The sequence below is a fragment of the Lithobates pipiens genome, unplaced genomic scaffold, assembly GCF_037356315.1.
Source record: "Lithobates pipiens isolate NorthernLeopardFrog02 unplaced genomic scaffold, aLitPip1_a1.2 Scaffold_18, whole genome shotgun sequence".
NCBI classification, from domain to species: Eukaryota; Metazoa; Chordata; class Amphibia; order Anura; family Ranidae; genus Lithobates; species Lithobates pipiens.
In genome coordinates, this window is record NW_027507758.1 from 658128723 (window position 1) to 658145686 (window position 16964).

Below are 16964 nucleotides of genomic sequence, written 5' to 3' on the forward strand. Positions count from 1 at the left end.
GGTTGGAGGAGGTGGGAAGGTTCTGGTAGGAAGTGGTTGGTGGTTGGAGGAGGTGGGAAGGTTCTGATAGGAAGTGGTTGGTGGTTGGAGGAGGTGGGAAGGTTCTGGTAGGAAGTGGTTGGTGGTTGGAGGAGGTGGGAAGGTTCTGGTAGGAAGTGGTTGGTGGTTGGAGGAGGTGGGAAGGTTCTGGTAGGAAGTGGTTGGAGGAGGTGGGAAGGTTCTGGTAGGAAGTGGTTGGTGGTTGGAGGAGGTGGGATGGTTCTGGTAGGAAGTGGTTGGTGGTTGGAGGAGGTGGGATGGTTCTGGTAGGAAGTGGTTGGTGGTTGGAGGAGGTGGGAAGGTTCTGGTAGGAAGTGGTTGGTGGTTGGAGGAGGTGGGATGGTTCTGGTAGGAAGTGGTTGGTGGTTGGAGGAGGTGGGATGGTTCTGGTAGGAAGTGGTTGGTGGTTGGAGGAGGTGGGATGGTTCTGGTAGGAAGTGGTTGGTGGTTGGAGGAGGTGGGAAGGTTCTGGTAGGAAGTGGTTGGTGGTTGGAGGAGGTGGGATGGTTCTGGTAGGAAGTGGTTGGTGGTTGGAGGAGGTGGGAAGGTTCTGGTAGGAAGTGGTTGGTGGTTGGAGGAGGTGGGAAGGTTCTGGTAGGAAGTGGTTGGTGGTTGGAGGAGGTGGGAAGGTTCTGGTAGGAAGTGGTTGGTGGTTGGAGGAGGTGGGATGGTTCTGGTAGGAAGTGGTTGGTGGTTGGAGGAGGTGGGATGGTTCTGGTAGGAAGTGGTTGGTGGTTGGAGGAGGTGGGATGGTTCTGGTAGGAAGTGGTTGGTGGTTGGAGGAGGTGGGAAGGTTCTGGTAGGAAGTGGTTGGTGGTTGGAGGAGGTGGGAAGGTTCTGGTAGGAAGTGGTTGGTGGTTGGAGGAGGTGGGAAGGTTCTGGTAGGAAGTGGTTGGTGGTTGGAGGAGGTGGGAAGGTTCTGGTAGGAAGTGGTTGGTGGTTGGAGGAGGTGGGAAGGTTCTGGTAGGAAGTGGTTGGTGGTTGGAGGAGGTGGGAAGGTTCTGGTAGGAAGTGGTTGGTGGTTGGAGGAGGTGGGAAGGTTCTGGTAGGAAGTGGTTGGTGGTTGGAGGAGGTGGGAAGGTTCTGGACGGGAGAGGCTGATGTTTGGAGGAAGTGTGGGGGGAAGGGTTCTTGTTGGAGGGATTTGGTCAAAGGTTGGAGGGTTCTGGTTGGAGGAAGTAGGAAGGTTCTGGTTGGAGGGGAGGAGCTCTGTGTGGTCTGATTCTGTAGTTTGGGTAGATTCGGAGACGTTTGTTCAGTTGGCTGATGTTGTATCCGGGGTGGATTTGATTGAAATCCATAAATTTTAAAGAGTTACTGTCATCACTGACCAGCGGTTGGCCCCTCCTCTGACCAGCGGTTGGCCCCTCCTCTGACCAGCGGTTGGCCCCTCCTCTGACCAGCGGTTGGCCCCTCCTCTGACCAGCTGTTGGCCCCTCCTCTGTTGGCTCCTCTGTCCCGCAGCCGCTCCTCCTCTGACCCCCCTGGTGACTCCCCGACACTCCCATTCACTTGAATGGGATTGCTGGGGTTGGGGCGGTGGTGACACAAGGCGAGGGACATGGCGGCAGCGGGTGATTGGACGCCCGCTAACAGGCACTGCCATGATGGATCTGGAATGACAGGTGCTCTTTACATGTGAGGACTCATTCTTGCTGGTAGTTAGAATCTTTAACCACTTCACTTCTGGAAGATTTACCCCCTTCATGACCAGGCCATTTTTTTGTGATACGTCGCTTTAACTGACAATTGCGCGGCTGTGCGGCGTTGTACCCAAATAAAACTGATGTCCCTTTTTTCCCCACAAATAGAGATTCTTTTGGTGGGATTTGGTCACCTCTGCGGGTTTTATTTTTTGTGCTATAAATAGAGCGACAATTTCGGAAAAAAATAAAAAAATATTGTTTACTTTCTGCTATAAAAAAATCAAATCTCTTCACCGATGTCCCAATATATATTCTGCTAAATATTTTAAAAAATCCCAATAAGTTTATTGATCGGTTTGTGCAAAAGTTATCACATCTACAAACTAAGGGATAGATTTATGGACTTTTTATTTTTTTCATTGTTTTACTGTTAATGGCGGCGATCAGTGATTTTATTATTTTTTTTCTGCGACATTGCGGCAGACAAATCTGACCCTAAGTGACACTTTTTGGTGACCAGTTACACCAATGCAGTGAGCAGTGCTAAAAATATGCACTGTCACTGTATAAATGACACTGGCAGGAGGAGGGGTTAACATCGGGGGCGATCAAAGGGTTAAGTGTGCTCCTAGGGAGGGCTTAGGAACTATGGGGGAAGGACACACTGGAGGAAAAGAGAGAGAGATCCGTGTTTCAGCTTAGCAGGAATCACAGATCTCTCTTTCCCTCTCTGATAGAACAGCCTTGTTTACCATAGGAAGACTGCCGTTCTGCCTCTCCTCCCAGCGATCGGTGGCCACTGGACCTGCTGATTGGCTCCCGCTGTGATTGGACAAGTGTGCGCCCCAAATCGCGTGCCCAAAATCACGTACAGGTATGTGCTCAGTGTGTGTGTGTGTGTAATATATAATATACACACACAGTGGGTGGTCCAGAAGGGGTTAATATTTGCAAACAAAATGAAGGTTTCCTATTTAGAATAATAAGCTGTCAGGTTAGTAAAACTGCAATATCAGAATCGTTTCGATCGTTCAGTTTGTAGTGTACACGATCGTTCAGTTTGTAGTGTACACGATCGTTCAGTTTGTAGTGTACACGATTGTTCAGTTTGTAGTGTACACGATTGTTCAGTTTGTAGTGTACACGATTGTTCAGTTTGTAGTGTACACGATCGTTCAGTTTGTAGTGTACACGATTGTTCAGTTTGTAGTGTACACGATTGTTCAGTTTGTAGTGTACACGATTGTTCAGTTTTTAGTGTACACGATCGTTCAGTTTGTAGTGTACACGATCGTTCAGTTTGTAGTGTACACGATTGTTCAGTTTGTAGTGTACACGATCGTTCAGTTTGTAGTGTACACGATTGTTCAGTTTGTAGTGTACACGATTGTTCAGTTTGTAGTGTACACGATTGTTCAGTTTGTAGTGTACACGATTGTTCAGTTTGTAGTGTACACGATTGTTCAGTTTGTAGTGTACACGATCGTTCAGTTTGTAGTGTACACGATCGTACAGTTTGTAGTGTACACGATTGTTCAGTTTGTAGTGTACACGATTGTTCAGTTTGTAGTGTACACGATTGTTCAGTTTGTAGTGTACACGATTGTTCAGTTTGTAGTGTACACGATTGTTCAGTTTGTAGTGTACACGATTGTTCAGTTTGTAGTGTACACGATCGTTCAGTTTGTAGTGTACACGATCGTACAGTTTGTAGTGTACACGATTGTTCAGTTTGTAGTGTACACGATCGTTCAGTTTGTAGTGTACACGATCGTACAGTTTGTAGTGTACACGATTGTTCAGTTTGTAGTGTACACGATCGTTCAGTTTGTAGTGTACACGATCGTACAGTTCAGTGCACATCCAGGAATATGTATCTCGTTGTTCCTGTGACATATCTGCAGAATATACAGCCTCTTGCTCCATTTCATGCTGAATAAACAAAATTATTAATGGATCTTAAATAGAAAACTATCTTTAGATCGATTTTTACTCCAAAAGCATTTTATTAAAATAAATTTTATAAAAAATCTAAAAATAAAATCCAATTTATTTCTTTTTTTTTTTTTTTACATTAAAAAACAAAACAAAAACCAAGGCTGATTTCCATCCCCCGGGTCGTATCCGTTGTCATTTGATTTGATTGCAGAGAATGGGGCCTGAGAGGATCTTCCCGAACCAGAGCGAGGAGCTGGGGGACCCGCAGGACGCCGGGCCTGGAGAGTGGAGTGCCGGAGAAGAGGAGGATGAAGAGGAAGGGCAGAGCGGATATCAATACCAACCACTCAACCAGGATCCAGAGGACACCACCCAATCCGAGACCGACCTACAGGAGAGGCTACAGGTACCCCCATTATGGCTGACCTCTGGGGTAACCCTCTGATCCCCGCTAGACTCCAGGATTGGGACCTTCTGTGTAGACGGGGGGAGGGGTTCCAGTGTCTCTTGGGGGGGCTTCTGGGGAGGTGGTCCTTCCCTGACACTGCAAGATGTGTGCTGGAGGAGGAGGAGGGGAAGTCATACTTTTGACTTTACACAAATCTGTCTCTTTCCCTTATGTGAAGTGGGCCCCTGGAGGAGGAGATGGAGGCGGAGCTGGGGCCCCCATAGGAAAGATGGGCCCCCTGGAAGAAGAGATGGGTTTCCATAGGGAAGATAGGCCCCTGGAGGTAGATATGGGCCTCCCCGAGGAGGAGATGGGGGGGGGGGGGGGCCCCCCCGAGGAGGAGATGGAGGCGGAGCTGGGGCCCCCATAGGAAAGATGGGCCCCCTGGAAGAAGAGATGGGTTTCCATAGGGAAGATAGGCCCCTGGAGGTAGATATGGGCCTCCCGGAGGAGGAGATGGGGTGGGGGGGGACCCCCCCCCGAGGAGGAGATGGAGGCGGAGCTGGGGCCCCCATAGGAAAGATGGGCCCCCTGGAAGAAGAGATGGGTTTCTATAGGGAAGATAGGCCCCTGGAGGTAGATATGGGCCTCCCGGAGGAGGAGATGGGGGGGGGGGGACCCCCCGAGGAGGAGATGGAGGCGGAGCTGGGGCCCCCATAGGAAAGATGGGCCCCCTGGAAGAAGAGATGGGTTTCCATAGGGAAGATAGGCCCCTGGAGGTAGATATGGGCCTCCCCGAGGAGGAGATGGGGGGGGGGGACCCCCCCGAGGAGGAGATGGAGGCGGAGCTGGGGCCCCCATAGGAAAGATGGGCCCCCTGGAAGAAGAGATGGGTTTCCATAGGGAAGATAGACCCCTGGTAGAGGATAAAGGCCAAAGAAGAAGATGTGGGGGCTGGTAGGGTGGAAATTCACCCACAAGGGGAGGAGAGTCCCCAGTAGGAGAAGTAGGCTCCCCGGGGGTAGTGAAGGGCCCCCGTCCTGAGGAATGAAGATTCTATATATGTTCTCATTTTAGGCAATGAGGCTCCACCTGCCGGACCCCCTGTGGACAGTGAGGATGAGGAGGAGGGTGACTCCGCACACAACTCCATTCCAATGGACGCAGGTATCCAAGGAAACCATTATTGGGGGGGGGGGGGGGCGTACACAATCTGAGCAAACCATTCGTCGGCTGTGTGTGTGGGGGGGGGGGGGTATCACAGAGGGGGGGTGGAGTGTCGGGGGATGGATTGGGGGGTATCGCAGCGGGTCACTCATGCCTTTCCCCTTGTGCAGATCACGTGGAGTTGGTGAAGAAGACGATGGCGGTGGAGTGGGGGGTGTCACAGCGGGGGGTGGAGTGGGGGGTGTCACAGCGGGGGGGGGGGGTGGAGTGTCGGGGGATGGAGTGGGGGGTATCGCAGCGGGTCACTCATGCCTTTCCCCTTGTGCAGATCACGTGGAGTTGGTGAAGAAGATGAGGGGGGTGGAGTGGGGGGTGTCACAGCGGGGGGGGGGGGTGGAGTGTCGGGGGATGGAGTGGGGGGTATCGCAGCGGGTCACTCATGCCTTTCCCCTTGTGCAGATCACGTGGAGTTGGTGAAGAAGACGATGGCGGTGGAGTGGGGGGTGTCACAGCGGGGGGGGTGGAGTGGGGGGTGTCACAGCGGGGGGGGGGGGTGGAGTGTTGGGGGATGGAGTGGGGGTGTCACAGCGGGGGGTGGAATGGGGGGTGTCACAGAGGGGGGTGGATTGTCGGGGGATGGATTGGGGGGTGTCACAGCGGATCACTCATTCCTTTCCCCTTGTGCAGATCACATGGAGTTGGTGAAGAAGACGATGGCGGTGAAGTTGGGGGGGGGGGGGGTGGAGTGGGGGGGGTGTCACAGCGGGGGGGTGGAGTGGGGGGGTGGAGTGTCGGGGGATGGAGTGGGGGGGTATCGCAGCGGATCACTCATTCCTTTCCCTTGTGCAGATCACGTGGAGTTGGTGAAGAAGACGATGGCGGTGAAGTTGGGGGGGGGTGGAGTGGGGGGGTGTCACAGCGGGGGGGTGGAGTGGGGGGGGTGGAGTGTCGGGGGATGGAGTGGGGGGTGTCGCAGCGGATCACTCATGCCTTTCCCTTGTGCAGATCACGTGGAGTTGGTGAAGAAGACGATGGCGGCGGTGAAGTTGGGGGGGTGGAATGGGGGGTGTCACAGAGGGGGGTGGAGTGGGGGTGTCACAGCGGGGGGTGGAATGGGGGGTGTCACAGCGGGGGGGGTGAGTGGGGGTGTCACAGAGGGGGGGTGGAGTGTCGGGGGATGGATTGGGGGGTATCGCAGCGGATCACTCATGCCTTTCCCCTTGTGCAGATCACGTGGAGTTGGTGAAGAAGACGATGGCGGTGAAGTTGGGGGGGGTGGAGTGGGGGGGGGTGTCACAGCGGGGGTGGAGTGGGGGGGGTGGAGTGTCGGGGGATGGAGTGGGGGTATCACAGCGGATCACTCATGCCTTTCCCCTTGTGCAGATCACGTGGAGTTGGTGAAGAAGACGATGGCGGTGAAGTTGGGGGGGTGGAGTGGGGGGGGTGTCACAGCGGGGGGTGGAGTGGGGGGGGGTGGAGTGTCGGGGGATGGAGTGGGGGGTATCGCAGCGGATCACTCATGCCTTTCCCCTTGTGCAGATCACGTGGAGTTGGTGAAGAAGACGATGGCGGTGAAGTTGGGGGGGGTGGAGTGGGGGGGGTGTCACAGCGGGGGGTGGAGTGGGGGGGGGTGGAGTGTCGGGGGATGGAGTGGGGGGTATCGCAGCGGATCACTCATTCCTTTCCCCTTGTGCAGATCACGTGGAGTTGGTGAAGAAGACGATGGCGGTGAAGTTGGGGGGGTGGAGTGGGGGGGGGTGTCACAGCGGGGGGGTGGAGTGGGGAGGGGGGCGTGTCGGGGGATGGAGTGGGGGGTATCGCAGCGGGTCACTCATGCCTTTCCCCTTGTGCAGATCACGTGGAGTTGGTGAAGAAGACGATGGCGGTGAAGTTGGGGGGGGGTGGAGTGGGGGGGGTGTCACAGCGGGGGGTGGAGTGGGGGGGGGTGGAGTGTCGGGGGATGGAGTGGGGGGTATCGCAGCGGGTCACTCATTCCTTTCCCCTTGTGCAGATCACGTGGAGTTGGTGAAGAAGACGATGGCGGTGAAGTTGGGGGGGTGGAGTGGGGGGGGGTGTCACAGCGGGGGGGTGGAGTGGGGAGGGGGGCGTGTCGGGGGATGGAGTGGGGGGTATCGCAGCGGGTCACTCATTCCTTTCCCCTTGTGCAGATCACGTGGAGTTGGTGAAGAAGACGATGGCGGTGAAGTTGGGGGGGTGGAATGGGGGGGTGTCACAGCGGGGGGGTGGAGTGGGGGGGGGGTGGAGTGTCGGGGGATGGAGTGGGGGGGGTGTCACAGCGGGGGGGTGGGAGTGTCGGGGGATGGAGTGTCGGGGGATGGAGTGTCGGGGGATGGAGTGGGGGGGTGTCACAGAGGGGGGTGGGAGTGTCGGGGTGTCACAGCGGGGGGGGGTGGAGTGGGGGGGTGGAGTGTCGGGGGATGGAGTGGGGGGGGTGTCACAGAGGGGGGTGGAGTGTCGGGGTGTCACAGCGGGGGGGGTGGAGTGGGGGGGGGTGGAGTGTCGGGGGATGGAGTGGGGGGTATCACAGCGGATCACTCATGCCTTTCCCCTTGTGCAGATCACGTGGAGTTGGTGAAGAAGACGATGGCGGTGAAGTTGGGGGGGGTGGAGTGTCGGGGGATGGAGTGGGGGGGGGTGTCACAGCGGGGGGGTGGAGTGGGGGGGGGTGGAGTGTCGGGGGATGGATTGGGGGGTATCGCAGCGGATCACTCATGCCCTTCCCCTTGTGCAGATCACGTGGAGTTGGTGAAGAAGACGATGGCGGCGGTGAAGTTGCCCCCGGTCTCGGTCCCGGGTTGGGCTCAGCAGATCTCGGATGAAGACTGGGATCACATGGTACATCAGACCATCCAATCCCGATGTGCAGCTCCAGCATCCAGCAAGAAATGAGGAGCTCCTCTGCTGTATATACCTTGTATGTGTCGTCTGTGTATATAAAATAATTCAAGTGATTGTAATGGATCATTTATTTTTTAATAACAAACATCTCAGACTTCCCTCCGCTGTGCGGCTGGTTTTGCACAGAGTGGCCCTGATCCTCCTCTTCTGGGGTCCCTCGGCTGCTCTCGTGGCTCCTCCCCACATCAGATAACTTCCTAGGGCAGTGATGGAGAACCTCGGCACTCCAGATCTTGTGGAACTACATTTCCCATGATGCTCCACTACACTGCAGCGTGCACGAGGATCATGGGGAATGTAGTTCCAATAAATCTGGGGTGTTGAGGTTCCCCATCACTGCCCTAGAAGAAGCGCTCTCTCCCGGGGGTGTTACCTTGCGGGGGCGCTCCCAAGTCCAGCATTTACGTCCATAGATGGCCCCGGCACCTGTGTCATTGGATTTGATTGACAGCAGTGGGAGACAATGGCTGTGCTGCTATCTATCCAATCAAGAGCCGGGACCTGTGGAGAGAAGGACAGCGCATCCCCGCCGAGGGAAATACGGGGCTCAGGTAAGTAAAATGGGGGGGGGGGGCTCACTGACACGTGTTTTTCACCTTAATGCAAAGGGTGCACGAGGATTTACAACCCCCTTTCATGTGAACAATCCTTTGTCTTGTCTGGTGATCCCAGGTCTGGTGGGGACACGTCTGGTGATCCCAGGTCTGGCGGGGACACGTCTGGTGATCCCAGGTCTGGCGGGGACACGTCTGGTGATCCCAGGTCCGGCGGGGACACGTCTGGTGATCCCAGGTCCGGCGGGGACACGTCTGGTGATCCCAGGTCCGGCGGGGACACGTCTGGTGATCCCAGGTCCGGCGGGGACACGTCTGGTGATCCCAGGTCCGGCGGGGACACAAGTTCATTTGTTAGGTGGAGTTGGGATAGACTTTGGGATAGACTTCCCTCAATATTTGAGTTTTCAGAGATTCCCTAAAGGTGGACAATAGATGGCCAGACAGACTGGGGGTATAGAGATCCAAGGATGGGAGAGGCTCCAGAGTCCTGGCGATGAGCCCGGGAGGAGGAGACAAGGGAGCTAGATAGGAGAATCAGAGAGGATGATTTGGGTGATATTTTGAGACTAGACTGATGATACATCTCGGGGAATGGTGTTGTATGTTGTTCATTTTTTTAAATGTTATTTCTTAAGCCAGAAAGGGGTGGAGGACACTGAATGGAGATCAGTGGAGGGATTGGTAGAGAGGGGTGGAGGACACTGAATGGAGATCAGTGGAGGGATTGGTAGAGAGGGGTGGAGGACACTGAATGGAGATCAGTGGAGGGATTGGTAGAGAGGGGTGGAGGACACTGAATGGAGATCAGTGGAGGGATTGGTAGAGAGGGGTGGAGGACACTGAATGGAGATCAGTGGAGGGATTGGTAGAGAGGGGTGGAGGCCAGTGGAGGGATTGGTAGAAAGGGATGGAGGACACTGAATGGAGACCAGTGGAGGGATTGGTAGAGAGGGGTGGAGGACACTGAATGGAGGTCAGTGGAGGGATTGGTAGAGAGGGGTGGAGGACACTGAATGGAGACCAGTGGAGGGATTGGTAGAGAGGGGTGGAGGACACTGAATGGAGGTCAGTGGAGGGATTGGTAGAGAGGGGTGGAGGACACTGAATGGAGACCAGTGGAGGGATTGGTAGAGAGGGGTGGAGGACACTGAATGGAGGTCAGTGGAGGGATTGGTAGAGAGGGGTGGAGGACACTGAATGGAGGTCAGTGGAGGGATTGGTAGAGAGGGGGGAGGACACTGAATGGAGACCAGTGGAGGGATTGGTAGAGAGGGGTGGAGGACACTGAATGGAGGTCAGTGGAGGGATTGGTAGAGAGGGGTGGAGGACACTGAATGGAGGTCAGTGGAGGGATTGGTAGAGAGGGGTGGAGGACACTGAATGGAGGTCAGTGGAGGGATTGGTAGAGAGGGGTGGAGGACACTGAATGGAGGTCAGTGGAGGGATTGGTAGAGAGGGGTGGAGGACACTGAATGGAGGTCAGTGGAGGGATTGGTAGAGAGGGGTGGAGGACACTGAATGGAGGTCAGTGGAGGGATTGGTAGAGAGGGGTGGAGGACACTGAATGGAGGTCAGTGGAGGGATTGGTAGAGAGGGGTGGAGGACACTGAATGGAGGTCAGTGGGGGGGGGGGGGTTGGTAGAGAGGGGTGGAGAACACTGAATGGAGGCCAGTGGAGGGATTGGTAGAGAGGGGTGGAGAACACTGAATGGAGGTCAGTGGAGGGATTGGTAGAGAGGGGTGGAGGACACTGAATGGAGGTCAGTGGAGGGATTGGTAGAGAGGGGTGGAGGACACTGAATGGGGGTCAGTGGGGGGGGGGGGGGGGTTGGTAGAGAGGGGTGGAGGACAGTGAATGGAGGTCAGTGGAGGGATTGGTAGAGAGGGGTGGAGGACACTGAATGGAGGTCAGTGGAGGGATTGGTAGAGAGGGGTGGAGGACACTGAATGGGGGTCAGTGGGGGGGGGGGATTGGTAGAGAGGGGTGGAGGACACTGAATGGGGGTCAGTGGGGGATTGGTAGAGAGGGGTGAAGGACACTGAATGGGGGTCAGTGGGGGGGGGGGATTGGTAGAGAGGGGTGGAGGACACTGAATGGGGGTCAGTGGAGGGGGATTGGTAGAGAGGGGGGGAGGACACTGAATGGGGGTCAGTGGGGGGGGGGATTGGTAGAGAGGGGTGGAGGACACTGAATGGGGGTCAGTGGGGGATTGGTAGAGAGGGGTGAAGGACACTGAATGGGGGTCAGTGGGGGGGGGGGGGATTGGTAGAGAGGGGTGGAGGACACTGAATGGGGGTCAGTGGGGGGGGGGGGGGGTTGGTAGAGAGGGGTGGAGGACACTGAATGGAGGTCAGTGGAGGGATTGGTAGAGAGGGGTGGAGGACACTGAATGGGGGTCAGTGGGGGGGGATTGGTAGAGAGGGGTGGAGGACACTGAATGGGGGTCAGTGGGGGGGGGGGGTTGGTAGAGAGGGGTGGAGGACACTGAATGGGGGTCAGTGGGGGGGGATTGGTAGAGAGGGGTGGAGGACACTGAATGGGGGTCAGTGGGGGGGGGGGGGGGTTGGTAGAGAGGGGTGGAGGACACTGAATGGAGGTCAGTGGAGGGATTGGTAGAGAGGGGTGGAGGACACTGAATGGGGGTCAGTGGGGGGGGATTGGTAGAGAGGGGTGGAGGACACTGAATGGGGGTCAGTGGGGGGGGGGGGGGGGTTGGTAGAGAGGGGTGGAGGACACTGAATGGGGGTCAGTGGGGGGGGATTGGTAGAGAGGGGTGGAGGACACTGAATGGGGGTCAGTGGAGGGGGATTGGTAGAGAGGGGTGGAGGACACTGAATGGGGGTCAGTGGGGGGGGGGGGGGGGTTGGTAGAGAGGGGTGGAGGACACTGAATGGAGGTCAGTGGAGGGATTGGTAGAGAGGGGTGGAGGACACTGAATGGGGGTCAGTGGGGGGGATTGGTAGAGAGGGGTGGAGGACACTGAATGGGGGTCAGTGGGGGGGGGGGTTGGTAGAGAGGGGTGGAGGACACTGAATGGGGGTCAGTGGGGGGGGATTGGTAGAGAGGGGTGGAGGACACTGAATGGGGGTCAGTGGGGGGGGGGGGATTGGTAGAGAGGGGTGAAGGACACTGAATGGGGGGTCAGTGGAGGGGGATTGGTAGAGAGGGGTGGAGGACACTGAATGGGGGTCAGTGGGGGGGGGGGGATTGGTAGAGAGGGGTGGAGGACACTGAATGGGGGTCAGTGGAGGGGGATTGGTAGAGAGGGGGGGGGGGGAGGACACTGAATGGGGGTCAGTGGGGGGGGATTGGTAGAGAGGGGTGGAGGACACTGAATGGGGGTCAGTGGGGGGGGGGGTTGGTAGAGAGGGGTGGAGGACACTGAATGGGGGTCAGTGGGGGGGGATTGGTAGAGAGGGGTGGAGGACACTGAATGGGGGTCAGTGGGGGGGGGATTGGTAGAGAGGGGTGAAGGACACTGAATGGGGGGTCAGTGGAGGGGGATTGGTAGAGAGGGGTGGAGGACACTGAATGGGGGTCAGTGGGGGGGGATTGGTAGAGAGGGGTGGAGGACACTGAATGGGGGTCAGTGGGGGGGGGGGATTGGTAGAGAGGGGTGAAGGACACTGAATGGGGGTCAGTGGGGGGGGGGGATTGGAAGAGAGGGGTGAAGGACACTGAATGGGGGTCAGTGGGGGGGGGGGGATTGGTAGAGAGGGGTGGAGGACACTGAATGGGGGTCAGTGGGGTGGGGGGGGGTTGTTAGAGAGGGGTGGAGGACACTGAATGGGGGTCAGTGGGGGGGGGGGGGATTGGTAGAGAGGGGTGGAGGACACTGAATGGGGGTCAGTGGGGGGGGGGGGTTGTTAGAGAGGGGTGGAGGACACTGAATGGGGGTCAGTGGGGGGGGGATTGGTAGAGAGGGGTGGAGGACACTGAATGGGGGTCAGTGGGGGGGGGGGATTGGTAGAGAGGGGTGGAGGACACTGAATGGGGGTCAGTGGGGGGGGATTGGTAGAGAGGGGTGGAGGACACTGAATGGGGGTCAGTGGGGGGGGGGGGGATTGGTAGAGAGGGGTGAAGGACACTGAATGGAGGGATTGGTAGAGAGGGGTGGAGGACACTGAATGGGGGTCAGTGGGGGGGGGATTGGTAGAGAGGGGTGGAGGACACTGAATGGGGGTCAGTGGGGGGGGATTGGTAGAGAGGGGTGGAGGACACTGAATGGAGGTCAGTGGAGGGATTGGTAGAGAGGGGTGGAGGACACTGAATGGAGGTCAGTGGAGAGATTGGTAGAGAGGGGTGGAAGACACTGAATGGAGGTCAGTGGAGGGATTGGTAGAGAGGGGTGGAGGACACTGAATGGAGGTCAGTGGAGGGATTGGTAGAGAGGGGTGGAGGACACTGAATGGAGGTCAGTGGAGGGATTGGTAGAGAGGGGTGGAGGACACTGAATGGAGACCAGTGGAGGGATTGGTAGAGAGGGGTGGAGGACACTGAATGGAGGTCAGTGGAGGGATTGGTAGAGAGGGGTGGAGGACACTGAATGGAGGTCAGTGGAGGGATTGGTAGAGAGGGGGGAGGACACTGAATGGAGACCAGTGGAGGGATTGGTAGAGAGGGGTGGAGGACACTGAATGGAGGTCAGTGGAGGGATTGGTAGAGAGGGATGGAGGACACTGAATGGAGGTCAGTGGAGGGATTGGTAGAGAGGGGTGGAGGACACTGAATGGAGGTCAGTGGAGGGATTGGTAGAGAGGGGTGGAGGACACTGAATGGAGGTCAGTGGAGGGATTGGTAGAGAGGGGTGGAGGACACTGAATGGAGGTCAGTGGAGGGATTGGTAGAGAGGGGTGGAGGACACTGAATGGAGGTCAGTGGAGGGATTGGTAGAGAGGGGTGGAGGACACTGAATGGAGGTCAGTGGAGGGATTGGTAGAGAGGGATGGAGGACACTGAATGGAGGTCAGTGGAGGGATTGGTAGAGAGGGATGGAGGACACTGAATGGAGGTCAGTGGAGGGATTGGTAGAGAGGGGTGGAGGACACTGAATGGAGGTCAGTGGAGGGATTGGTAGAGAGGGGTGGAGGACACTGTATGGGGGTCAGTGGGGGGGGGGGGATTGGTAGAGAGGGGTGGAGGACACTGAATGGGGGTCAGTGGGGGGGGATTGGTAGAGAGGGGTGAAGGACACTGAATGGGGGTCAGTGGAGGGATTGGCAGAGAGGGAAAAATGGCTGACGACAATGGCCGCATGGTGACAACAAAAGAAAATAAAATGGCCGAAGAAAGTCAGTCCACGACAAAATGGTGCCATTAACACATGAAATGCAGTTGTTGATCCCACCAAAATCAAGATTTCTTCACTAGAAACATAAACTTCCCACAAAACTAGACATTTGAACACCACATGGACACTTACAAATATTTTAGGCAATATACTACTAGTAGGGAACTTGGCCAACCAAATATCAGAGGCTGTCCAATCACACAACAACGTTGCATAAAACGCACAATAACGCGGCTCAGACATACACTGTGCTTCCCAAATAAGGTTCATATACTTACTCTGCATCCGCTCCTATAGAGACATTTCAGCAGTGGTGCTCCTATAAATGATCTTTTCATCTCAAAAGAAAAAGAGCCCCCCCCCCCCCCCATGGGGGAGTAATTATACAAGAAATGGGGATCCCCGGCTGTTGACCTGGCCATTTTCTACTTGAATACGACTCTTGGGGGTCCCATAAATAAGTGGTTAGAGGTTCTCTTTTAGGCACTTGTATTTGGTAGGCGCAGCCGGCGGTGGCTGCAGTGGAAGTTTACCATGGTCTCCAGGTTTGGGTCAGACATTTGGACCCACGAGATCCGGCCATTGGCACTTCCTGAAGATTTCCTGAGAGCTTTGAGTTTCTTGGTGGATGTCTTGGAAGACTCCATAAGGCAGATTTCCTCGTTGGTCATCATGTCGAGAAACATCAAATGCTAATCAGCCGAACTTCTGCAGGACGCAAATCAAGAGGCCGCCCTTCAAGGAGAACGTTTGTTTGGACCGTCCTGTGAGGCCTTCATCCAAAAGGTAACTGTGGGGGAAAAGCAGCCTTACCTCCAAAGAAAACACAACAAAATATTTCAGCGCATAAAATCCTACAAGGCTAATGAAATCACCTGAATATAACAAATATGGGGATTTGGCCACACAGTGCTTGAGCCCACTACGGCATCAAAGTACCCGATCTTCAGTGTGTCCTACACTATTCATAGAATAAAAGATCCTCCAAAGGTGACAGGTCAGAAACCCGAGAATCAGTATTATTATACACGATTTATATAGCGCCAACAGTTTATGCAGCGCTTTACAATGTATGGGGGGGACAACACAATTATAGTACAAAAGGTACAGGAGGGCCCGGCCCGTAGAGCTTACATTCTAAAGGGAGGGGGTGGTGGTACAAAAGGTAATAGCTGCAGAGAATGATTTGATGGGGGGCTCGGGGACAGTTAGGTGGGGGTGGGGGGGTGGGATCGGCTTCCCTGAATATAGAGTTTTCAGGGAACTGCTAAAGGTGGACAGGGTAGGGGCTGAGCGGACAGACTGGGGCAGGGAGTTCCGGAGGATGGGAGAGGCTCTGGAGAAGTCTTGAAGGTGAGCATGAGAGGAGGTAAGAAGGGAACTACAGAGCAGGAGGTCCTTGGAGGAGTGGAGGGGATGATTTGGGCGATATCTACAGATGAGGTTGGTGATGTAGATGGGGGGAGGGGATGATTTGGGTGATATCTACAGATGAGGTTGGTGATGTAGATGGGGGGAGGGGATGATTTGGGAGATATCTACAGATGAGGTTGGTGATGTAGATGGGGGGGGGGGATGATTTGGGTGATATCTACAGATGAGGTTGGTGATGTAGATGGGGGAGGGGATGATTTGGGAGATATCTACAGATGAGGTTGGTGATGTAGATGGGGGGGGGATGATTTGGGAGATATCTACAGATGAGGTTGGTGATGTAGATGGGGGGAGGGGATGATTTGGGAGATATCTACAGATGAGGTTGGTGATGTAGATGGGGGGAGGGGATGATTTGGGAGATATCTACAGATGAGGTTGGTGATGTAGATGGGGGAGGGGATGATTTGGGAGATATCTACAGATGAGGTTGGTGATGTAGATGGGGGGAGGGGATGATTTGGGAGATATCTACAGATGAGGTTGGTGATGTAGATGGGGGAGGGGATGATTTGGGTGATATCTACAGATGAGGTTGGTGATGTAGATGGGGGAGGGGATGATTTGGGAGATATCTACAGATGAGGTTGGTGATGTAGATGGGGGGGGGATGATTTGGGCGATATCTACAGATGAGGTTGGTGATGTAGATGGGGGGGAGGGGATGATTTGGGAGATATCTACAGATGAGGTTGGTGATGTAGATGGGGGGGGGGGGTGATTTGGGAGATATCTACAGATGAGGTTGGTGATGTAGATGGGGGGGAGGGGATGATTTGGGCGATATCTACAGATGAGGTTGGTGATGTAGATGGGGGGGGAGGGGATGATTTGGGAGATATCTACAGATGAGGTTGGTGATGTAGATGGGGGAGGGGATGATTTGGGAGATATCTACAGATGAGGTTGGTGATGTAGATGGGGGGGGGGGTGATTTGGGAGATATCTACAGATGAGGTTGGTGATGTAGATGGGGGAGGGGATGATTTGGGTGATATCTACAGATGAGGTTGGTGATGTAGATGGGGGAGGGGATGATTTGGGCGATATCTACAGATGAGGTTGGTGATGTAGATGGGGGAGGGGATGATTTGGGAGATATCTACAGATGAGGTTGGTGATGTAGATGGGGGGGGGAGGGGATGATTTGGGCGATATCTACAGATGAGGTTGGTGATGTAGATGGGGGAGGGGATGATTTGGGCGATATCTACAGATGAGGTTGGTGATGTAGATGGGGGGGGGGATGATTTGGGAGATATCTACAGATGAGGTTGGTGATGTAGATGGGGGGGGGATGATTTGGGTGATATCTACAGATGAGGTTGGTGATGTAGATGGGGGGGGGGATGATTTGGGAGATATCTACAGATGAGGTTGGTGATGTAGATGGGGGGAGGGGATGATTTGGGAGATATCTACAGATGAGGTTGGTGATGTAGATGGGGGAGGGGATGATTTGTGAGATATCTACAGATGAGGTTGGTGATGTAGATGGGGGAGGGGATGATTTGTGAGATATCTACAGATGAGGTTGGTGATGTAGATGGGGGAGGGGATGATTTGGGAGATATCTGCAGATGAG

The 16964-nt window shown here is 55.2% G+C and overlaps 1 protein-coding gene across 1 annotated transcript in view; it reads left to right on the forward strand.

Moving 5' to 3' along the window:
• The window catches only part of LOC143989370 (male-enhanced antigen 1-like), a 30560-nt gene extending 22409 nt beyond the window's left edge, over window positions 1-8151 (forward strand). The window contains 4 exon segments of the mRNA XM_077489470.1: window positions 3835-4029; window positions 5089-5107; window positions 5110-5178; window positions 7931-8151. Of these exon segments, the coding sequence (XP_077345596.1) occupies window positions 3838-4029; window positions 5089-5107; window positions 5110-5178; window positions 7931-8088 (438 nt within the window). The 5' untranslated portion in view covers window positions 3835-3837 and the 3' untranslated portion in view covers window positions 8089-8151.
• The last annotated feature ends 8813 nt before the right edge of the window (window positions 8152-16964 follow it).